Source organism: Pleurodeles waltl, chromosome 1_1 (genome assembly GCF_031143425.1).
Source record: "Pleurodeles waltl isolate 20211129_DDA chromosome 1_1, aPleWal1.hap1.20221129, whole genome shotgun sequence".
Lineage (NCBI taxonomy): Eukaryota > Metazoa > Chordata > Amphibia > Caudata > Salamandridae > Pleurodeles > Pleurodeles waltl.
Genome location: NC_090436.1, coordinates 24,902,511 through 24,926,731, shown reverse-complemented (window position 1 = coordinate 24,926,731; position 24,221 = coordinate 24,902,511). Strand labels below are relative to the sequence as shown.

The 24,221-nt window shown below is 47.5% G+C and overlaps 1 protein-coding gene across 1 annotated transcript in view; it reads left to right on the top strand.

The window, feature by feature from the left end:
* LOC138257057 (E3 ubiquitin-protein ligase TRIM39-like) overlaps positions 1-24,221 on the top strand; it is a 277,109-nt gene that overhangs the window by 77,886 nt on the left and 175,002 nt on the right. The window contains exon 3 of the mRNA XM_069205885.1: positions 5,376-5,449. Within this exon, the coding sequence (XP_069061986.1) occupies positions 5,376-5,449 (74 nt within the window). The remainder of the gene's footprint in view (positions 1-5,375; positions 5,450-24,221) is intronic.

Here is a 24,221-nt window from a genome sequence, read left to right as displayed (position 1 = left end):
CACACCCAAACCTACAGATTTAGAGGCCATCGCACCCTGAACTGAGTGCGCTCTAAATAAATGCGTATCAATACCAGCTTCGACCATTACAAGGCGCAACCATCTGGCAATGGTAGCTGCAGAGACAGGTTTAAAAGGTTTACGGAGTGAAATCAACAATTGGCCAGTCAGATTCTGCCTAAGAGATCTAGTACACTGTTCATATTCTTTCAAGCAATCAACAACACACAGCTTTTTAGAAAATGGAAATGCAAAGTATTCTATTCTGGTAGACATTGTCTTAGTTCTTCTAGAGATCGAAAAAAAGAAACACCTTCTGGTGTAAAAACTCTACCTGCAAGATCCAAGGCCTTCACGTCAGAAGATCGTCGACAAGCCGCCAAGCATAGAAGCATTGCTAACTTTGCTGATAATTGCTTCCTAGATAGATCTGAATTATCAGGCCATCTCTCAAACAAATGGAGAACTACGTTCACGTCCCAAAGGAACGTATACTTGGGAGAAGGAGGATTGGAAACCCTCACACCCTTCAAAAGCTTAGTCACCACCGGATGCATGCCCACCGGAGTTCTATCAACCTTGACATGGTTTGAAGAAATGGCTGATCGAAAATTATTTACTGACCTGTACGAGAATCCTTCCTCTGCTTTCTGTGACAAAAAATTCATGATTTGGTTCCAGGCACCAACTCCACCAGACTCTCCAAGCTGAGAAATACCTCTTCCTAGAGGAGGGCACCCAAGCCCTATTGATAAACCTTTCAGCCGATTGCGAAATGCCAGGCAAGTGCCACTGTTGCCTGAAAGCCTCCAGGCCATCAGCTGCAGCTGTCTCTCCAGCACCAGAGGATGCTTCTCGCCCTGCGGACCCAGAAGCATGTCCGGAGACCAAGGAAGATGTAGAGGAGAGTCGCACGACAGTTCCAACAGTAACGGAAACCAAGGCTGAGCTCTCCAAATTGGAATGATCAGGATTACCTCTGCTTTCTGCCGTTTGATCTGAGTCGCCACCCTCGGGATCATGGCGAAGGGGGGAAAAGCATAATTGAGGGACCCGCCCAATCCTGAAGAAAAGCATCCGTGGCCCTCGCCAACGGATCCGGTCTCCAACTGAAAAACAATTGCTGAGTCAAAAGAAATAATTCAGGCAGAAGCTTCCAGTCGCTGTAATCCCTGAGGTACCTGGAATTCCAATCCGCTACCACATTGATCAGACCCGGAAGGTACTCCCCCGTCACCCGAAGACTGTGTTCCAAAGAGTAATGCCAAAAATCCTTGGCTATCTCGGCCAGGACGGGCGACCGGGTGCCCCCAACTTGTTGATACACCTAACTGCCCCAATATTGTCCATCCATAGAAGAATGGAACACGAAACCTTCTTGGGCGATAGAGTCCTTATTGCAAACGAACCCGCTAATAACTCCAGGCAATTGATGTGCAACTGATGTTCCTGCGGAGACCATCTCCCCCCAGTCGAGATGTCCCCGCATCTCGCCCCCAGCACCAAAGGCTGGTATCCGATTCTATCACCGTCTCGGGCTGGGAGCTGAAAATAGCTCTGCCATTCCACACGTCGACCTGCGTCAACCACCAGCTGAGCTCCGAGCGAACCTCGTCCGTCATAGGGACCAAATCCGAATAGGTCAAGCCTCTCTGAAGACGACGGATCTTGAATCTCTGTAACGCTCTGTAGTGGAGGAGTCCTGGAAAAATGGCTGGATTGAAGAGGCCAGCAGCCCCACAATCCGAGCGATTTTCCTCAGGGACAGAGAGGTTTTGGCTAAAGCCACCTGAAGCTCCTTGTTGATGTCCCGAAGCTTGGACTTGGGGAGGACCACTAGCGACCTCTCTGAATCTATCCAAAAACCTAAGAATTCTACAGTCTTGGAAGGCATTAGGATCAATTTCTTTTCGTTTATGACGAAACCCAGATCCTGAAGGAGGGAGATGGATGTGATCCTGTGCTGCTTGAGCAACTCCTGGGATTGCCCCATGATCAGAATATCGTCGAGATATATGATCAAGCAAATCCCTTTCTCCCTCAGATATGCAACTACCGGCTTGAGCAGCTTGGTAAAACATCAAGGCGCTGAGGAGAGCCCAAAGAGCAGGACCGAATACTCCATCCAATTGCCCCTCCACCTGAACTGGAGGAAACACCTGTGAGGGTGCCAAATGGGAACCGTCAGATATGCATATTTGAGATCTAGTCGCATCAACCAGTCTCCCGTCTGAAGAAGATCTGGTAAAAGATGAAGACCCTCCATTTTAAAGTGCCGGTAGACAATGAATGAGTTGAATTCTCAAAGGTTTAACACCAAGCGATGCCCTCCTCCCCTTTTTTGCACCAGAAAGATGTTGCTGCGGAACCTGGAAGGGTGGGGTTCACAAAAAGCAATCGCTCTTTTCTGGAGCAAATCCTGAATCCCGGAATCGATCACGCTGGCGTCTTGTAGGGAAAAATGGAGAGGATGAGGAATACTTTCCTGCTGCGGAGTCTGAAAGAACTCCAAACGGAAACACTGAACAATCTGCAACACCCATGCATCCTGAGTCATGCATTACCAATTGTGGAGGAAAAACTGCACATGACACCCCAACTGAATGAAAGAACAATCTTGAAGTCTCACCTGCAGACAAATTTGACTGGGTGTTTGTTCTTAAACCTCCTTGCTGGCCCGGCCTAAGAAGGAAATGGGAGCGGGAGGGGAAATTCGCCTGCACCTTATTCAGGGTGGTGAAGGTGGTCACATACTTGGCTATATCTTTGACAAATTTGTCGCCAAAAAGACGACCCTCAGCCAGGGGACCCGCATCAGCCGCTGCTAACTCCGTCAAGGTAGAATCAATCCTCATGAGGAGGGACTTACGCCTTTCTGTTGATATGGCGCAGTTAGCATTTCCTAACAAACAAATCGCCCTCTGCGTCCACTCAGCCAGAGTATGAGGGTCAATTAGTTCGCCAGACTCTTTAGCCCTTAATGCCATCTCCAAGATGTTGGCCAAAGGACCCGAAAGGTCCAAAAGCTTGTCTTGACATGAGCGCCAAGCCCTGTCAATGCCTTTTTTGGGGTCCTTTGGGAATTTCTTAAGGAGAGTAAGCATGCTGGGGTCAATGTCGGGCGTCTCTGCCACCTTATCTGGAATTTCCGGCCTAGGGCACTCAGCCCGCAAACTATTCTGTACCTCCTTGTCAAAGCCCTTCCTTAACTTATCATTGAGATAATCCGCCGCCGGGGCCCAATCTGCTGAGCGTGGATGAATAATATCCTCCAGGTTAAACTGAAAGGGATTAGAGGGTGACTTAGGCCTTTCCTTGACATGGGAAGAACCTGACTTTCGAGCTCTCTTGCGATTACGCAAGGGGCTACTAGAATGGGAGGAGTCAGAAGCGGCTAAATCAGACACAGACGAGACTGCAGCCTCAAGGGAAGATCCTTTGGAAAAGGACGGGAGGGAGCAATACACGTGGTCAGAAGAAGACTGGGTCAGCGTCGACATGGCGCCATCATGCGGCCACGAAGAGGTCTGAGGTGTCGGATTAGCCGGAGCCAAAGGGCCTTCATCTGTCAACTTGTCATCTGTCAAGGGAACCAACCCCTGTTTCTTGACAAAACATTCGATTTGCTGAGTGAGGGGCTTCAAATCTGCCAGAACAGCCTGGTTGATCTTTTGCGCTACGGAAACCGCCAAAGCCCTGCTAAGAGACTGAGGCATTAATCACCTCAGACAAACCTTCTCCCAACTGACGACCAAGGGCCTCCTCATAACCTTCCCAAATTCCTCCTCCTCAAAGGGCAGCCACTCGGTCATTGTAGCTCAAAGCACTGCCACAGGCAATTAACAAAAACCAGTCGCAACACCGGATTCAACTGGGGGAGCCACCCCAGGTGCAATATGAAAGAATTCCAACAAAGCTCCTAAGCCACAGCCGTATAAAAATTATTGCAGCCCACCAAAATATCTGTGGGTGCGTAAATGAGAGCCTAAATTAACTGTTTGACAAGCGTGCACACCGCTAATAATGCAGGGCAAAACTCCGTTATTGCAGCCAGAGCCAGGCGTCTATGCCGATGACAGGCACGTCAGGAATACGAAAAACGTGCGATTCCGACGTGCTGTCAATGGCCGGAGGAGGAGAAATTGACAACGGAATGCGCTAGCCCATCTAGTAGGATTTGGGCTACGCACCCCGACTGTGCTCTCCGACTCGGGCCGTACCAGGAAAGGCACCGGTCATGCGCAAAAGCGCAAAGAAAAGAACATCACAGAGCCCAGGGGGGCCGGGGAAATCAGGAAAGAAGCAAAGAACTCACCTGGCCGATCCGCGGAAGCGGGCACGTCCCTAAACGCGGGACCCCGTCCGGATTGGAAAAAAGCCACTGAGTGCAAGAAACAACAAGTTTACAACAGGCGCCACGGCAACCAAGCACGCGCGCCCCAACCAACACAGGAAAAAAACAGATTAAATGACAAGAATAATGATAAGAACAAAGAGCACTTATCTCGCCGATGAGCAGCAAAGAAAGAGGAGTTCTCCTGAGCGTTATGGACTCTAATAGGGTCAAGGAGCTGTTGATTGGTGGACATATTGTGCAAAGCTTGTTGGGAAATGTAAGTTAATGGTTTTTCTGATTTTTGAGTGGCTGCTGAATTTTGAGTAGTAAAGAAAGAGAAGCATAATCTGAGCCTCCGGTCCTGCCACAGGCGTGCATCTTAGCAGGGCATTTAGATGGGCATGTCTTCTCTCTAATGTTAGTTCCATGATATATTATCGACAGCGGAAATGTTAGATGCAAAAATATATCACAGAAAAAATATTGAGAAGCAAAATATTGACTTTATATTTATAATGTAAAGTACCAAAAAATCAACCACAAAACCAACCAACCAAAACATCGACTTTACAGAGCAAAGTGTATATATTTAAACTTAATTAACATTACTGGAACTAAAAAAAAGTTACATTTTTTTAAAAAAACAATAAGAAAAGTAAGCTCAATTCAAATTTGGGATTGTGTACTAGTCATTTACAAAGAGGGGAATGATAAATGTCATATTTAAATTTGCATGGCTTTTTGAAAATTTTAAGGTTACAATTATTGTCATTCGACCAATAAATGATATGTTAGAGAATACAGTTCAAAATAGTGCAGCCCACCTGGATAAATAAATATTGGAGAATGTCAGATCCTTACTAAAAGGCTCTCTGTGGGATGTGTGACAAGGGAAAGGGGTTCTATACATTCCCCCTGTGATCATGAGAATTGTGAGGTCTGTGCAGTTAGTAAGTTGGGTTGTGTCCTGTTTCTCATTGATCTTCTGGAAGTCTGTGGTTTTTGAGTGTCTAGTTTAACGTATAATCTTCTGTTCCAGATGTGAAAAGGCGAAGTTTCGGGAACCAGAAAAGATCATTCATGAGCCTAGAGAAGCCTGGTGGAATTATAAAGGTAAAGAAACTTGTGTGTCTTATTTTAGAGTACAGTGCTTAGGAAAAGGTAAGGAATGCAGTACATTGTCTGTCTTTTCTTAGTGGTTTTGTGTGCCTAATTTAAAAGCACAAAGTGAAAAACACAGGATAGATCCATATGTACTACGACAAGCCTACAGCGCTGCGATGCCCTGCACTGGCGCTCTAGTTGGGCTACCTTACGCAAAGCACAGCCCTGCGTCATGGTGCAGAAGTGAGTGTGCGCTGTCTAGCATTGGATTTATACTGAAAGCATACCCTTCCTGTTCAGATTCCTGTGCCAAGACAACTCAGAAGGATTCAATGCACTGGGGGCAGGCTGTACTCTCCAGCACACATGCATGTGTGCTTTATACTGAGAAATGAACACATGTTCCCTTGTTAACTTCACTTTCAAAGAGGTGTTCTTTTTTGACACAACCCCTGGTCTGTCGATCTTAGTTGATTGTGCTTTGCGTCAAAACCTCTGGGTGTTTGCCCTGATCTGCCCAAGTAACTCCCCAGTACGCTTCCCTGATGCAGCTTGACACAGTTGCGTTGAGGAAAGGGCACCTTTCCAGAGCAAAAGCCCTTTTGAGCTGGAAAACAAATGCCAATGCATCGCTTTGCATCACTTTGTATCACTTTCCTACGACCATTCGCATTAGTAAATCCCTGCCTTGATTTTGTAAAGACCACATACACATGAAAAGACACTCCTGGGTTAGATTTTACCATGAGAAGATTGACAAAGGTCTGCTTATCTTCTTCTCCGTTTACAAGTCTAAATTAAGGGCTCTGGATGCATCAGTATTATCGCCAGTGGGCCCCGCGCCACATGTAAGACTTTCAGCCAGTCCTGTTTTTTAGCCACCAGCATGTTGCATCCTGAGACTTGTGACATGGCACTGCTCAAGCAAGCAAACTGTTCATTCAGAAGACTGACTGACTGACGATGTCACGCATGACATGGATCCACTTGTCGGGCGTGTATTAGCGGCATGTAGTTAACATTTCCGGAGCTGTCTAGGTTGGTGATGGGTGTGTATATGTAAGCAGGACATAAAGTGCATGTGATTTCAGGGCAGGCCCTGGTGCTCCATGGGCTGTCAGGATCTGGCCACGTCAGCCAAACATATTGAAGATGCACCTGGTCCTGAACTGAAAGTTTGAGAGACAACCCTCTTGGGCCAATCTGTGGGGCTCTGAAAACCAGGAAAACGCTCTTCATCATCATTCACAGTCAGTAACTGTCAGTCACAGGAGTGCAGTAGCAGTGAACTCCTACAGGTGGCAGCAGGAAGCTGCTTCCCGTGGTGGTGGCAGCGGGTTTGTAGCGCTAGGGTACTTGGGCAAAAGCGGTCTGCCCAGGGCATTATTTTCAGGGCCTCGAAATTATTCACCAGTGAAGAACCGCATTTTGTGGCAAAGGACAGATTATGTGGCACGTACGGCAAAATAATTTTAATGTGGAGCATCTCCCCCTTCAGGACTGTGCCTTCTGTATAAAGTATTATATGGTGGTTAAAATTCACTGCCGTATGCACCAGGCACAGACTACATCCTAAGGATTTCCTGACATGGTCACCCCCATTCCCAGTGGCTTTGTGGTGAGGGCATGTGGTATCTGTAAGAGTCCGGCCTGGTGACCTCTTCCTGTAAATTCCTAAAATGTCATCAGGAGTCAGAAGCAGCGCAGATATACACTATTATCTGTGTAACATGTTTTATATCATTCCTGTGAAATAATTTCCTGTGAGTTCACGGTTATGCTAATTAGCAATACTGAAACCTGGAAAATTCGATTTTGAAGCACATAGGGGGTCATTTAGAGTTTGGTGGGTGGAAACGTTGACAGACTTCACTGGCAGTATCAGAAATGTTAGAAAAATATACCACCCTAGTCTCAAAAGAGACAAAAGAATTAAGCTTTGGAATACTGTAATTCTTAAGAAATGGTGCATTAACCATACTCCAGAACAACTTTGCATCATGTGTCACTGCAGCCTGTAACAAACTGGACCAGGCCTGTTCTTGCAACTCGTTTTTTGTCACTTCTAGTGCTTGACTATAGTTCTTACACAATTGTCTAATAGATGAATAATCCCTTGGGGTGCTTAGAGGCCATAGTACACGAGTGATCAAACCATCTGCGTTTTTGTAGATTATTAGATCTTATTGGTCGGGTAAAGAGAGCACCTAATGCCCTACTGATCTTATCAAATAAGGCCAATATCTTCTCATGGCCCATCACCCTCTCTAAACTGTAATTAAACTCAGTGGAGTTCTTGTGCACAAGGTGTTGTAGGACAGAACTTGGAACAATCCCTGCCCACCTCATTCGTACACCATTGGGCCTTACCGAGGTAATGTCAGCAACACACTCAAAAACTCTAACATTTTTGGCCCAAGGGGTTATGGTCAGAACTAGAGGGTTGGGACCACTCATTACAGTTGGCATAACAAGTAGAGAACTCACCAACTTATTGTCAGCAGAAGAGAAAAGGACATGATCGATAGTAGTACTGGCATCTCTACCTATAAAAGAAGGAATCAGTGCTCCTTCATCAGAACAATTGTTTGTAAGTAGAAGGAGATCATATTTAAAAATTAGTGAATTAAGTCCATCACCATAGACATTTTGTGAGAAATGTGGGATGCCTGCTCCTTCCATGTCTGTCATCCCACTTACTCGCTTGTCCAGCAGGGGACAACCTGGATATTAAAACCACTCACCCAAATTATAAGAAAGTTAGATTGAATCAGACTCAAGAAGGCTTCCAGTGCAACATGAAGTGCATGAGGCACCATATTATGAGATGAATCGAAAACAATATTATAAACGTTGACCACCACTATATCGAGGCCGCTCTTAGCTGACAACCAAAGAAACTGGGAATCAGGGGGGGGTAGACACAGACCTGACAGTAACAGGTATCGTATTCAATATTAAGATAATTAAACCCCCACTTTGCCCGCCCACATGAAGATAGCACAGCACTCAACAAGTGGAAGGAAAAACCCTCAACATGAATTGAATCCACAGATCAGGTCTCTTGGGTGCAGATAATATCAGAGACTGAAATGATGTGGTGCCTTACTGGAAGATCTAGCTTACTGCGAACTTCGCACATTCCAGGTAACAAATTAACAAAAAACATCTTGAGAACAATTGCTAGCATGCCTGGGGGTAACTGTAGTGCCATTATTGGTAGCAATAGCAGAGACAGTAGGCGATGAGAAGTGGGGTGGGCACGGCTCACACCTTGAGGAGCATGAGGAAAAACATAGTATCAGACAGGGTGCTAGTAATGGGAAGTTCATCTTTGGGGAAAAGTCAGTCATTGTCAGTCATTGTCTTGCAAGGAGCCCAGAGCCTGGAGCCTATTTGAGAAGGTAATCAGGGACTATCAAAAAGATTAAAGGCCATTGGAGGTTGGTTGGTGGAGCGATGTGGGCCTCTCGCTCGTGGTTGGCCAAAAGAGGACAAGGAGACACCACACAAATGTCGGTAGAAGTTGCCCAACGGGGTGAGAGCAATATTCCCATCAGATGTAACAGGTAATAACGCCTTAGACAGACATTTGCCCAGGAATCTTAGCCACCTAAAGATAAAAATGACACAGTCTCCTGTATTAACTTTCTTTGAGGGGTCAATCGATCCTACTGTTCTTGCCATTAGGATTTGATCTGCTCTGTTATATGGGAATATATCCTTGGAGTGAAGCCAGTGAATAACTTTATTATTTAGTTGGTCAACAGATTCAGTAACACCATGAGCCAAAGGAGCCACGTTGATCATCATTGCATGTAGGGAGAACATGCCACTAGCAGACTGATGGTCAATGGATTGGAAGAACTTTCACGACCACTCCTCGACCCATCCCCTGCAGGATTATCATAAGGTGGTGCAGGCCGCTGATGCGATTATACTGGTAATTGTGGTTGATGGGTAGATACTGAGGGAGAAGCCCTTGCATTTGTAGGCGTGCCAAACAGGGATGTCTAAGATTGGGTGGCACACTACTGAGTATATTAGGAGGGCTATCAACACACCAGAGATGGTCTGAGCTACCAGGTGTCTAAATGGCAAACGGAATAGACACTATCCCAGGTTGAGGTTGATCTTTGGTTTGATCAAACCCAAATGGGTGGTAATGGGCAAGAGTAGGTGTTCAAACAGTCCCTCAATACCATCAAGGACTTTACTTTGAACACTAGCTAAGTCCTCACTTGTGAATGTTTCATGGGGGCTAACAGTAGGAGCCAAATTAGGGTCAGGACCTGCTGATAATTTCTCCTTTCTTGCCCCCAGGCGTCTTTTCCGTTTGACCGGCGAAGATTTCCTGTGGGGAGATGCAAATTGTAAACTGCCATCTTGATCAGTTTGCCCTGTAACAGTGAAATCTGTAATTGCACCAAAAGCCCCTTCTGCAACGAAAGGGGGATCAGTAGATAATGAACTCCCCCCGGTGGTGGTATTCAAGGGTAAGTCAGGTGGTGAAGAAACAAATGTTGGAATAGGCGTCATGCAGCAATCTCTCTGTCTTTATCAAGGGCACCCACTGCCTTCCTAATAAAACCGTCCAATGAGGAAGCGCTGGATTTAGCAGGTGGGTTAGCCGTCCATTGCACCATCCCGTCAACAATAATAGAGAGGGGAATATAAATACAACAGCACAGTACCTGAGATATAGGCTTCATGAGCAATGAGAACCAAGAGATATGGTCCAGCCTCGGCCAGCCGCGGAGGGGCGCACATGGACCGGCTCTTGGCCCGGTCTTCACCCGTGCAACCGTGTCCTTCAAGTAGTGTCCTTCAAGTAGTGCCCTACTGGCGCGGTGTGGATGCTCCCGCCTCCTCATCCCCCCAGGCACTCTGGGGATGGCTCCTCCCGCGTCCCAGTACTCATTATAAACAGAGCACTTTTGTTGAACAACATATACATTGTTTCCTTTTGTAGGAAAGTACCATCTTGCCTGGCATGTTACCCCCATATTTCACTGTATATATGTTGTTTTAGTCTATGTGTCACTGGGACCCTGCCAGGCACGGCCCCAGGGCTCATAAGTATGTGCCCTGTATATGTTCCCTGTGTGATGCCGAACTGTCTCACTGAGGCTCTGCTAAGCAGAACCTCAGTGGTTATGCTCTCTCTGCTTTCCAAATTTGTCACTAACAGGCTAGTGACTAAAGTTACCAATTCACATTGGCATGCTGGTACACCCATATAATTCCCTAGTATATGGTACTGAGGTACCCAGGGTATTGGGGTTCCAGGGGATCCATATGGGCTGCAGCATTTCTTTTGCCACCCATAGGGAGCTCTGACAATTCTTATACAGGCCTGCCAGTGCAGCCTGAGTGAATTAACGTCCACGTTATTTCACAGCCATTTACCAATGCACTTAAGTAACTTATAAGTCACCTATATGTCTAACCTTCACCTAGTGAAGGTTGGGTGCAAAGTTACTTAGTGTGTGGGCACCCTGGCACTAGCCAAGGTGCCCCCACATCGTTCAGGGCAAATTCCCGGGACTTTGTGAGTGCGGGGACACCATTACACACGTGCACTGTACATAGGTCACTACCTATGTACAGTGTCACAATGGTAACTCCGAACATGGCCATGTAACATGTCTAAGATCATGAAATTGTCATTGCCATTCTGGCATTGGGGGGACAATTCCATGATCCCCCAGGTCTCTAGCACAGAACCCGGGTACTGCCAAACTGCCTTTCCGGGGTCTCCACTGCAGCTGCTGCTGCTGCCAACCCCTCAGACAGATTTCTGCCCTCCTGGGGTCCAGGCAGCCCTGGCCCAGGAAGGCAGAACAAAGGACTTCCTCTGAGAGAGGGTGTAACACCCTCTCCCTCTGGAAATAGGTGTGAGGGCTGGGGAGGAGGAGCCTCCCCCAGCCTCTGGAAATGCTTTGATGGGCACAGATGGTGCCCATCTCTGCATAAGCCAGTCTACACCGGTTCAGGGATCCCCCAGCCCTGCTCTGGTGCGAAACTGGACAAAGGAAAGGGGAGTGACCACTCCCCTGACCTGCACCTCCCCTGGGAGGTTCCCAGAGCTCCTCCAGTGTGTCCCAGACCTCTGCCATCTTGGAAACAGAGGTGTCCGTGGCACACTGCACTGGTCTGAGTGGACAGTGCCAGCAGGTGACGTCAGAGGCTCCTTCTGATAGGCTCTTACCTCTCTTGGTAGCCAATCCTTCTTCCCAGGTAGCCAAACCTCCTTTTCTGGCTATTTAGGGTCTCTGCTTTGGGGATCTCACCAGATAACGAATGCAAGAGCTCATCAGAGTTCCTCTGCATCTCCCTCTTCACCTTCTGCCAAAGGATCGACCGCTGACTGCTCAGGATGCCTGCAAAACCGCAACAAAGTAGCAAGACGACTACAGCAACCTTGTATCGCTTCATCCCGCCGGCTTTCTCGACTGTTTCCAGGTGGTGCATACTCTGGGGGTAGCCTGCCTCCTCTCTGCACCAGGAGCTCTGAAGAAATCTCGCGTGGGTCGACGGAATCTTCCCCCTGCAACCGCAGGCAACAAAAGACTGCATCACCGTCCTCTGGGTCCCCTCTCAGCACGACGAGCGTGGTCCCTGGAACCCAGCAACTCTGTCCAAGTGACTCCCACAGTCCAGTGACTCTTCAGTCCAAGTTAGGAGGAGGTAAGTCCTTGCTTCCCCACGCTAGACTGCATTGCTGGGTACCGCATGATTTGCAGCTGCTCCGGCTACTGTGCACTCTTCCAGGATTTCCTTCGTGCATAGCCAAGCCTGGGTCCCCGACACTCCTTCCTGCAGTGCACAACCTTCTGAGTTTTCTTCCGGCGTTGTGGGACTCCTTTTTGTGACTTCGCGTGGACTCCGGTTCACTCTTCTTCCAAGTGCCTGTTCAGGTACTTCTGCGGGGCTGTCTGCTTCTGTGAGGGCTCCCTGAGTTGCTGGGCGCCCCCTCTGTCTCCTCCTCCAAGTGGCAACATCCTGGTCCCTCCTGAGCCACAGCAGCATCCAAAAACCTCTACCATGACCCTTGCAGCTAGCAAGGCTTGTTTGTGGTCTTTCTGCGTGGGAACACCTCTGTAAGCTTCATTGCGACGTGGGACATCCATCCTCCAAAGGAGAAGTTCCTAGTCCTCTTCTTTCTTGAAGAACTCCAAGCTTCTTCCAACAGGTGGCAGCTTCCTTGCACCCCCAGCTGGCATTTCCTGGGCTCCTGCCCACCCTCGACACTGTCGCAACTATTGGACTTGGTCCCCTTGTCTTAAAGGTACTCAGGTCCGGAAATCCACTTTTGTTGCATTGCTGGTGTTTGTTCTTCCTGCAAAATCCCCCTTTCACGACTTCTGTGCTCTCTGGGGGTAGTAGGTGCACTTTACACCTACCTTTCAGGGTCTTGGGGTGGGCTATTTTTCTAACCCTCACGGTTTTCTTACAGTCCCAGCGACCCTCTACAAGCTCACATAGGTTTGGGGTCCATTCGTGGTTCGCATTCCACTTTTGGAGTATATGGTTTGTGGTGACCCCCTCCCTATGTGCTCCTATTGCAATCTACTGTAACTTTACATTGCTTGCATTACTTTTCTTGCTATTACCTGCATAATTTTGGTTTGTGTACATATATCTTGTGTATATATCTTATCCTCCTACTGAGGGTACTCACTGAGATATTTTTGGCATATTGTCATAAAAATAAAGTACCTTTATTTTTAGTACTTCTGTGTATTGTGTTTGCTTATGACATTGTGCATATGACACCAGTGGAATAGTAGGAGCTTTGCATGTCTCCTAGTTCAGCCTAAGCTGTTCTGCTAGAGCTACCTTCTATCAGCCTAAGCTGCTAGAAACACCTCTTCTACACTAATAAGGGATAACTGGACCTGGCACAAGGTGTAAGTACCTCTGGTACCCACTACAGGCCAGGCCAGCCTCCTACATTTGTTGTGCAGCGGTGGGATAAGTACTTATAACTACTTACCACTTTGTCATTGTGTACTTTTCATAAGAGAATAATATACAAAACAGTTCAGTGTATGTACACCTAACCAAAAAGTTTTGCTTTTCTCCTCTTGCACTTTCTACTAAGTTCTGAAAAGTATTCTAAAACTTCTAAAAGTTTCTAAAAAGTTAGAAAAAGTTTTTTCTCTGTTCTTTAAAAAGTTCTGAAACTTTTTCTTTCTTCTCACTGTCTCTATACCTTTTGCTATCATGTCTGTGGTAGACTCTACTCTTAAAATGGTCAATACTACTTATGACAATTTAAATTACAAGAGCCTAAGGAGTCTCTGCTTAGATAGAGGTTTAGTGATAGGAAAGAACCCTACAAAAGAGTTTCTATATAACATGCTTATTGTGAATGATGAGTCCCAAGGATGCACTTCAAATGAGAGGTTAATAGAAGGTTCCCATTCTGACTCAGGGGATCTCCTTGAGGGAGGTGGGGAGGTTTCTGTTCCAGATCTGCCCCCTAGCAGGACACCTAGTAATGTTGGTAGTAATGGAGGTTCCCATCATAGTAGGGGAGTCTTTATTCCTGGAGGCCAAGTTATTAGGGTTCAGTCAGTTAGGGACAGAACCCCCCTCTGTTGTTTCCAATGTATCTTCTGTGTCCAAGCATTCCCAACCCACCCACCCTGAAGACAATATGTTAGAAAGGGAACTCAAAAATGTTTAGAGTTGAAGAGACCAGACTGAAGCTTAAACAGCAACAGCTGGCCTGAGATAGGGAATCCTTAGACCTAGAGAAGAAGAGACAGAGATTGGGGTTTGGACCCCATGGTGGCAGCAACAGCAGTATTCCTGATAGTAATCCTGTTAGAGAGCATGTTTTCAGGAATCTGCACAAGATAGTCCCCCCTTACAAGGAGGGGGATGACATCAACAAGTAGTTTGCTGCACTTGAGAGGGCCTGTATGGTACAGGGGGTCCCTCAAAGGCAGTGGGCTGCTATATTGTGGCTATCTTTCACTGGAAAGGGTAGGGATAGGCTCCTTACTGTTAGAGAAAGTGATGCTAACAATTTTGCAGTTTTGAAGGATGCACTCTTGGATGGATTTGGCTTAACCACTGAACAATACAGGATTAAGTTCAGAGACACCAATAAAGAGTCCTCACAAGACTAGATAGACTTTGTTGACTGTTCAGTGAAGGGCTTGGAAGGGTGGTTACATGGCAGTAAAGTTTCTGACTTTGAAAGCCTGTAAAAACTTATTCTGAGAGAGCATATTCTGAATAACTGTGTGTCTGACTTGTTACACCAATATCTAGTGGACTCAGATCTGACCTCTCCCCAAGAATTGGGAAATAAGGCAGACAAATGGGTCAGAACAAGAGTGAACAGAAAAGTTCATACAGGGGGTGACAGGGATGGCAAGAAGAAGGATGGTAAGTCTTCTGACAAGGGTTGGGACAAAAGTAAAACTGAGTCTTCATCAGGCCCACATAAATCCTAAGGTGGGGGTGGTGGGTCCAAATCTTCTTCCAATAATCAAGTTAAAAAGCCTTGGTGTTATTTGTGTAAAGTCAAAGGCCATTGGACAACGGATGCTAGTTGTCAAAAGAAAAACATCAAACCTCCCACTACCACAAACCCTACTGCAAATTCCAGTGCCCCTAGTAATAGCAGTGGTGGTGGGAGCAAACCTACTAATAGCCAATCCAAGAGAGTAGCTGGGCTCACTTTTGGTAATTTAGTTGGGGTTGGTCTTGTTAGGGAGACCACAGAGGCTGGGTTAGTCTCTGAAGGTGCCATTGATTTGGCCACCTTGGTTGCTTGTCCCCTTAATATGGATAAGTGCAAGCAACTTCCCCTAATAAATGGTGTTGAGGTTCAGGCCTACAGGGACACAGGTGCCAGTGTTACCATGGTAATAGAGAAACTGGTGCACCCTGAACAACACCTACTTGGTCAACAGTACCAAGTGACAGATGCTCATAACAACACTCTTAGCCACCCCATGCCTGTTGTGAATCTCAATTGGGGGGGGGGGGTTACTGGTCCAAGTTGTGGTTGCCTCAGATTTACCTGTAGACTGTCTACTAGGGAACGATTTAGAGACATCAGCTTGGGCAGAAGTGGAGTTGGAGGCTCATGCAGCAATTCTGGGCATTCCTGGGCATATTTTTGCTTTGACAAGGGCTCAGGGCAAAAAGCAAAAAGGACAGGGTAACTTGGATCCTGGAACAATGGACCACGTGCTCCCTAAAGCTAGGGGTAGCAAGGGTAAATCCCTACCCACTATCCCTCCCTCTACAGATGATTCTCTCTTCTGAATAAGAAGATTTTCCTCCCTGTGCAGAACCTTCACCAGATGAGCTGGCAGCAGACACTCTGAGCTTTTGGGTGGAGGGGGGCCTGCCAGGGAAGAGCTGAGTGTGGCACAGCAAACTTGTCCCACATTAGAGGGTCTCAGACAGCAAGCTGTCAAACAGCAAAATGGGGATGTCAGTGACTCACATAGAGTTTACTGGGAGGACAACCTCTTGTACACCGAGGCAAGGGACCCAAAACCTGGAGCAGCCAGGAGATTGGTCATTCCCCTGCAATACAGAGAGTTCCTCCTAACTCTTGCACATGACATTCCTTTCGCTGGGCATTTGGGCCAGATCAAAACATGGGAAAGGCTTGTCCCCCTGTTTCACTGGCCTAGGAGGTCAGAGGACAGTAAAGATTTTTGCAAGACTTGTGTGACCTGCCAAGCCAGTGGCAAGACTGGTGGCACACCAAAGGCTCCCCTTATTCCACTACCTGTGGTTGGGGTCCCCTTTGAAAGGGTAGGGGTTGACATAGTTGGCCCCCTTGGCCCTCCTACTGCTTCAGGCAATAGGTTTATCTTGGTGGTTGTGGACCATGCCTTAAGATATCCTGAAGCAATTCCTCTAAGGATCACTACAGCACCTGCAGTGGCAAAAGCCCTCATGGGAATCTTTTCCAGGGTGGGTTTCCCAAAAGAGGTTGTATCAGACAGGGGTAGCAACTTTATGTCTGCATACTTGAAAGCTATGTGGAAGGAATGTGGTGTAACATACAAATTCACCACTCCTTATCATCCAAGACTAATGGACTGGTAGAGAGGTTTAATAAAACTCTCAAAGGTATGATAATGGGACTCCCTGGAAAACTCAGGAGGAAAGGGATGTCCTGTGACCTTGCCTCCTTTTTGCTTACAGGGAGATACCCCAAAAAGGAGTGGGCTTCAGCCCCTTTGAACTCCTCTTTGGGCACCCTGTAAGAGGTCCCCTAACACTTGTAAAGGAGGGTTGGGAACAACCTTTAAAAACTACTAAGCAAGACATAGTGGACTATGTACTCGGCCTAAGTTCCAGAATGGCTGAGTACATGAAAAAGGCCAGTAAAAACCTTCAGGCCAGCCAAGAGCTACAGAAGCAATGGCATGACCGGAAGGCTGTTCTGATTCAGTACCAACCAGGACAGAAGGTGTGGGTATTGGAGCCTGTGGCCCCAAGAGCACTCCAAGACAAATGGAGTGGACCCCATCTAATTGTTGAGAAAAAGGGTGAGGTTACCTATCTGGTAGACCTGGGCACTGCCAGGAGTCCCCTTAAGGTGATTCATGCCAACCGCCTAAAGGGAATTCCCCCTTGCTTACAGACCACCAGGAAGAAAAAGCAACATCAGAGGCACCCTTGCTTACAGATCACCAGGACCGCACCCCAGTTTCTGCAACACCATCCCAAAGCTCATGACCGTGCAAACACTCTACTCCGAGCCCTGTATATTTCTAGGGAACATTGGCTTCCACCTCAACGGTGCCAACTCCAGGGACCTCCTGGAAACCCTACCCCCATCGCAGGACAGTGGAACAACACTCTCAGCTCTCACCAACCAGACTCTACACACGACCCGGAACAAGCAGCAAAGAGCTTCTTGCAGTGGATCACAGAATGCGCGTACGCCATCGCCCCCACCAAGACAGCCAAGGTGAAAGCTTACAGCAAAAGAGCAAGCTAGTTCACAGAGGAACTGCACTCCTCCAAATGTAACTGCTGACTACTTGAAAGAAAGTGGCTCATCGGCAAAAAAAAACAAAAAAACACTGAAGACGGCACTTGGCAGATGGCAGTGTATCAATGAGCTCATCTGCCCTGGGTACAAGGTGAGCATCAGTTTTTGTTACCTGATTGAGACCTCTGTAATCTACACAAAATCTCATCTCCCTTTTTCCATCTTTTGAGTGAGGCTTTGGTACAAGCACCACAGGACTCGCCCATGGGCTTTCAGAAGGTTCAACCACTCCTAAATCAAGCATTTTCTGAACCTCTTGTTTTATGCAGTCCCTGACATGGTCAGGCTGCCTATAGATTTTACTTTTGACAGGCAAGCTGTCTCCAGTATCAATTGTGTGTTCATACCAAGATGTGGTGCCCGGCACAGTTGAAAAGAGTTCAGAAACGTGTCCAAGGAGATTTATGCAGTTGTCTTTCTGTTCTGCAGTCAGACAATCTGCTAAAACTACTCCCTCCACTAAAGCATCCTCTTTAGTGGAGGAGAAGAGATCAGGGAGAGGGTCACTCTCTTCTTCCTGTCCTTCATCTGTTGCCATGAGCAGGGTGAGATCAGCCCTGTCATAGTAGGGTTTTAGGCAATTGACATGGAGCACCCTAAGGGGACTCCTGGCAGTGCCCAAGTCAACCAAGTAGGTGACTTCTCCCTTCTTTTCAACAATTATGTGGGGTCCACTCCATTTGTCTTGGAGTGCTCTTGGGGCCACAGGCTCCAAGACCCACACCTTCTGTCCTGGTTGGTACTGGGTCAGGATAATCTTCTGGCCATGCCATTGCTTTTGGAGCTCTTGGCTGGCCTGAAGGTTTTTACTGGCCTTTTTCATGTACTCAGCCATTCTCGATCTTAGGCAGAGTACATAGTCCACTATGTCTTGCTTAGGAGCTTTTAAAGGTTGTTCCCAACACTACTTCACAAGTGTTAGGGGACCTCTTACAGGGTGTCCAAAGAGGAGTTCAAAGGGGCTGAAGCCCACTCCTTTCTGGGGTACCTCCCTGTAAGCAAAAAGGAGGCAAGGTAACAGGACATCCCATCTCCTCCTGAGTTTTTCAGGGAGTCCCATTATCATTCCTTTGAGAGTTTTATTAAACCTCTCTACCAGTCCATTTGTTTGTGGATGATAAGGTGTGGTGAATTTGTATGTTACACCACATTCCTTCCACATGGCTTTCAAGTATGCAGACATAAAGTTGCTACCCCTGTCTGATACCACCTCTTTTGGGAAACCCACCCTGGAAAAGATTCCCAGGAGGGCTTTTGCCACTGCAGGTGCTGTAGTGGTCCTAAGAGGAATTGCTTCAGGATATCTTGTGGCATGGTCCACTACCACCAAGATAAACCTATTGGCTGAAGCAGTAGGAGGGTCAAGGGGGCCAACTATGTCAACCCCTACCCTTTCAAAGGGAACCCCAACCACAGGCAGTGGAATAAGGGGAGCCTTTGGGGTGCCACCAGTCTTGCCACTGGCTTGACAGGTGACACAGGACTTACAAAAATCTTTTGTGTCCTCTGACATTCTAGGCCAGTGAAACAGGGGGACAAGCCTCTCCCATGTTTTACTTTGCCCTAGATGTCCAGCCAAGGGAATGTTGTGTGCCAGAGTTAGGAGGAACTCTCTGTATTGCAGGGGAATGACCAATCTCCTGGCTGCTCCAGGTTTTGGGTCCCTTGCCTCTGTATACAAGAGGTAGTCCTCCCAGTAAACTCTATGTGAGTCACTGACATCCCCATTTTGCTGTCTGACAGCTTGCTGTCTTAGACCCTCTAATGTGGGACAGGTTTGCTGTGCCACACTCAGCTCCTCCCTGGCAGGCTCCCCTCCACCCAAAAGCTCAGCAGTGTCTGCTTCCAGCTCCTCTGGTGAAGGTTCCGCACAGGGGGGGAATTCTTCTTCCTCAGAAGTTGAATCATCTGTAGAGGGAGGGATAGTGGGTAGGGATTTACCCTTACTAACTCTAGCTTTAGGGAGCACTTGGTCCATTGTTCCAGGATCCAAGTCACCCTGTCCTTTTTGCTTTTTGGCCTGCGCCCTTGTCAAAGCAAAAATATGCCCAGGAATGCCCAGCATTGCTGCATGAGCCTCCAACTCCACTTCTGCCCAAGCTGATGTCTCTAAATCATTCCCTAGTAGACAGTCTACAGGTAAATCTGAGGCAACCACAACTTTCTTTGGACCAGTAACCACCCCCCCCCCCCCCCCCCCAGTTGAGATTCACGACAGCTATGGGGTGGCTAAGAGTGTTGTTACGAGCGTCTGTCACTTGGTACTGGTGACCAAGTAGGTGTTGTTCAGGGTGTACCAGTTTCTCTATTACCATGGTAACACTGGCACCTGTGTCCCTGTAGGCCTGAACCTTAACACCATTTATTAGGGGAAGTTGCTTGTACTTATCCATATTAAGGGGACAAGCAACCAAGGTGGCCAAATCAATGGTACCTTCTGAGACTAGCACAGCCTCTATGGTCTCCCTAACAAGACCAACCCCAACTAAATTACCAAAAGTGAGCCCAGCTACTCCCTTGGATTGGCTATTAGTAGGTTTGCTCCCACCACCACTGCTATTACTAGGGGCACTAGGTGTAGCAGTAGGGGTTGTGGTAGTGGGAGGCTTGGTGCTTTTCTTTGGACAACTGGCATCAGTTGTCCAATGGCCTTTTACTTTACATAAATAGCACCATGATTTCTTTACTTGATTAGAAGAGGATTTGGACCCACCACCCCCACCAGAGTGTTTTTGTGGGCCTGATGAAGACTCATTTTTAGATTTGTCCCCACCCTTGTCTGAAGACTTACCATCCTTCTTCTTGCCATCTTTGTCACCCCCTGTATGAACTTTTCTGTTCACTCTTGTTCTGACCCATTTGTCTGCCTTCTTTCCCAATTCTTGGGGAGAGTTCAGATCTGAGTCCACTAGATATTGGTGTAACAAATCAGACACACAGTTATTCAGAATATGCTCTCTCAGGATTAGATTATACAAGCTTTCATAGTCAGAAACTTTACTGCCATGTAACCACCCCTCCAATGCCTTCACTGAATAGTCAACAAAGTCTACCCAGTCTTGTGAGGACTCTTTTCTGGTTTCTCTGAACTTAATCCTGTATTGTTCAGTGGTTAAGCCAAATCCATCCAAGAGTGCAGTCTTCAAAACTGTAAAATTATTGGCATCACTTTCCTTCACAGTAAGGAGCCTATCCCTACCCTTTCCACTGAAAGATAGCCATAGGATAGCAGCCCACTGCCTTTGAGGGACCCCCTGTGCAACACAGGCCCTCTCAAGTACAGCAGACCACTTGTTAATGTCATCCCCCTCCTTGTAAGGGGGAACTATCTTATGCAGATTCCTAGAATCATGCTCTTTCACAAGATTACTATCTGGAATACTGCTGCTGCTACCATGGGGTCCTAACCGCAACCTCTGTCTCTCTTTCTCTAAGTCTAAAGATTCCCTGTCTAGAGCCAGCTGTTGCTGTTTAAGCTTCAGCCTGGACTCTTCCACTCTCAATCTATTGAGTTCCCTTTCTAACAATCTGTCATCAGGGTGGGTGGGTTAGGCATGCTTAGACACAGACTAATGGTGTGAATGGACAGAGGGAGACCTGTCCCTAACAGTTGGCACCCTAAGAACCTGGCCTGCAGGAATAACATCCCTATTGTGATGAGAGCTCACATTAGTACCAGCTATGCTAGGTGGTCTGCTAAGGGGCAGGTTGGGAAGATCACCTTCTAACATTCTTACTAGGGGTGCCCCTGAGTCAGAGTGTGAACCATCTCCTAACTTCTCAATGGATGTGCAAGCTAAGGCCTTATCATTCTCAATAAGCATGTTAGATAACAATTCCCTAGAGGGATTCTTTCCCACCCCTAAACCTCTATCAATGCAGAGACTCCTCAAACCCTTCCAGTTAAGGTGGTCATAAGCTGAGCTGACCAGATCAAGAGAAGGACCTACATCAGACATGATAGAAAAAGGTTTAGGGACAGATAAAAGAGAGAAAACGTTTAAGGACTTTTTCAGAAAACAGAAAAAAAACTTTTTCAACTTTTTAGAAACTTTTAGAAAGTTTAGAGGTACTTTTCAGCACTTAGAAAATAGAGTAAGAGAAGAAAAGCAAAACTTTTTGGTTATGTGTACATACACTGAACATGTTTTGTATATTATTCTCTTATGAAAAGTACACAATGGCAAAGTGGTAAGTAGTTGCAAGTACTTATCCCACCGCTGCACGACCAATGTAGGAGGCTGGCCTGGCTTGTAGTGGGTACCAAGGGGTACTTACACTCTGTATCAGGTCCAGTTATCCCTTATTAGTGTAGAAGAGGTGTTTCTAGCAGCTTAGGCTGATAGAAGGTAGCTCTAGCAGAACAGCTTAGGCTGAACTAGGAGACATGCAAAGCTCCTACTATTCCACTGGTGTCATATGCACAATATCATAAGAAAACACAATACACAGATATACTAAAAATAAAGGTACTTTATTTTTATGACAATATGCCAAAAGTATCTTAGTGAGTACCCTCAGTATGAGGATGCCAAATATACACGAGATATATGTACACAATACCAAAAATATGCAGTAATAGCAAAAGGAAGTAATACAAGCAATGTAGAATTACAGTAGATTGCAATAGGAGCACATAGGTATAGGGGCAACACAAACCATATACTCCAAAAGTGGAATGCGAACCACGAATGGACCCCAAACCTATGTGAGCTTGTAGAGGGTCGCTGGGGCTGTAAGAAAACAGTGAGGGTTAGAAAAATAGCCCACCCCAGGACCCAGAAAAGTAGGTGTAAAGTGCGCCTATATTCCCCAGAGAGCACAGAAGTCGTGATAGGGGAATTCTGCAAGGAAGACCAATACCAGCAAAGCAACCAAAGTGGATTTCTGGACGAGAGTACCTGTGGAACAAGGGGACCAAGTCCAAGAGTCGCGACAAAGTCGAGATGGGGCAGATGCCCAGGAAATGCCAGCTGAGGGTGCAAAGAAGCTGCCACCGGATGGTAGAAGCTGTGGATTCTGCAAGAACGAAGAAGGCTAGAAACTTCCCCTTTGGAGGAAGGATGTTCCACGTGATGAAGAAGCTTGCAGAGGTGTTCCCACGCAGAAAGACCGCAAACAAGCCTTGCTAGCTGCAAGGGTTGTGGTTAGGGTTTTTGGATGCTGCTGTGGCCCAGGAGGGACCAGGATGTTGCCACTTGGATGGGGAGACAGAGGGGGCGCCCAGCAAGTCAGGGAGCCCTCACAGAAGCAGGCAGCACCCGCAGAAGTGCCGGAACAGGCACTATAAAGAGGAGTTAACCGGAGCTCACCCGAAGACACAAAAGGAGGTCCCACAACGCCAGAGGACAACTCAGGAGGTTGTGCACTGCAGGTTAGAGTGTCGGGGACCCAGGCTTGGCTGTGCACAAAGGAAATCCTGAAAGAGTGCACAGGAGCCGGAGCAGCTGCAAATCATGCGGTACCCAGCAATGCAGTCTAGCGTGGAGAGGCAAGGACATACCTCCACCAAACATGGACTGAAGAGTCACTAGACTGTGGGAGTCACTTGGACAGAGTTGCTGAGTTCCAGGGACCACGCTCGTCGTGCTGAGAGGGGACCCAGAGGACCGGTGATGCAGTCTTTTGTTGCCTGCGGTTGTAGGGGGAAGATTCCGTCGTCCCACGGTAGATTTCTTCAGAGCTCCTACTGCAGAGAGGAGGCAGGCTACCCCTAGATTATGCACCACCAGGAAACAGTCGAGAAGGCAGCAGGATCAGCGATACAAGGTTGCAGTAGTCGTCTTTGCTACTTTGTTGCGGTTTTGCAGGCGTCCTGAGCAGTCAGCGGTCATCCTTTGGCAGAAGGTGAAGAGAGAGATGCAGAGGAACTCTGATGAGCTCTTGCATTCGTTATCTAAAGAATTCCCCAAAGCAGAGACCCTAAATAGCCAGAAAAGGAGGTTTGGCTGCCTAGGAAGGAGGATAGGCTAGCAACACAGGTAAGAGCCTATCAGATGGAGTCTCTGACGTCACCTGCTGGCACTGGCCACTCAGAGCAGTCCAGTGTGCCAGCAGCACCTCTGTTTCCAAGATGGCAGAGGTCTGGAGCACACTGGAGGAGCTCTAAGCACCTCCCCTGGGAGGTGCAGGTCAGGGGAGTGGTCACTCCCCTTTCCTTTGTCCAGTTTTGCGCCAGAGCAGGGCTGGGGGATCCCTGAACCGGTGTAGACTGGCTTATGCAGAGATGGGCACCATCTGTGCCCATCAAAGCATTTCCAGAGGCTGGGGGAGGCTACTCCTCCCCAGCCCTGACACCTTTTTCCAAAGGGAGCGGGTGTTACACCCTCTCTCACAGTAAGTCCTTTGTTCTGCCTTCAGCTGCAGTGGAGACCTCGGAAAGGCAGTTTGGCAGTACCCGGGTTCTCTGCTAGAGACCTGGGGGATCATGGAATTGTCCCTCCAGTGCCAGAAAGGCATTGGGGTGACAATTCCATGATCTTAGACATGTTACATGGCCATGTTCGGAGTTACCATTGTGACGCTGTACATAGGTAGTGACCTATGTACAGTGCACACGTGTAGTGGTGTCCACGCACTCACAAAGTCCGGGGAATTTGCCCTGAACGATGTGGGGGCACCTTGGCTATTGCCAGGGTGCCCACACACTAAGTAACTTTGCACCCAACCTTCACCAGGTGAAGGTTAGACATATAGGTGACTTATAAGTTACTTAAGTGCAGTGGTAAATGGCTG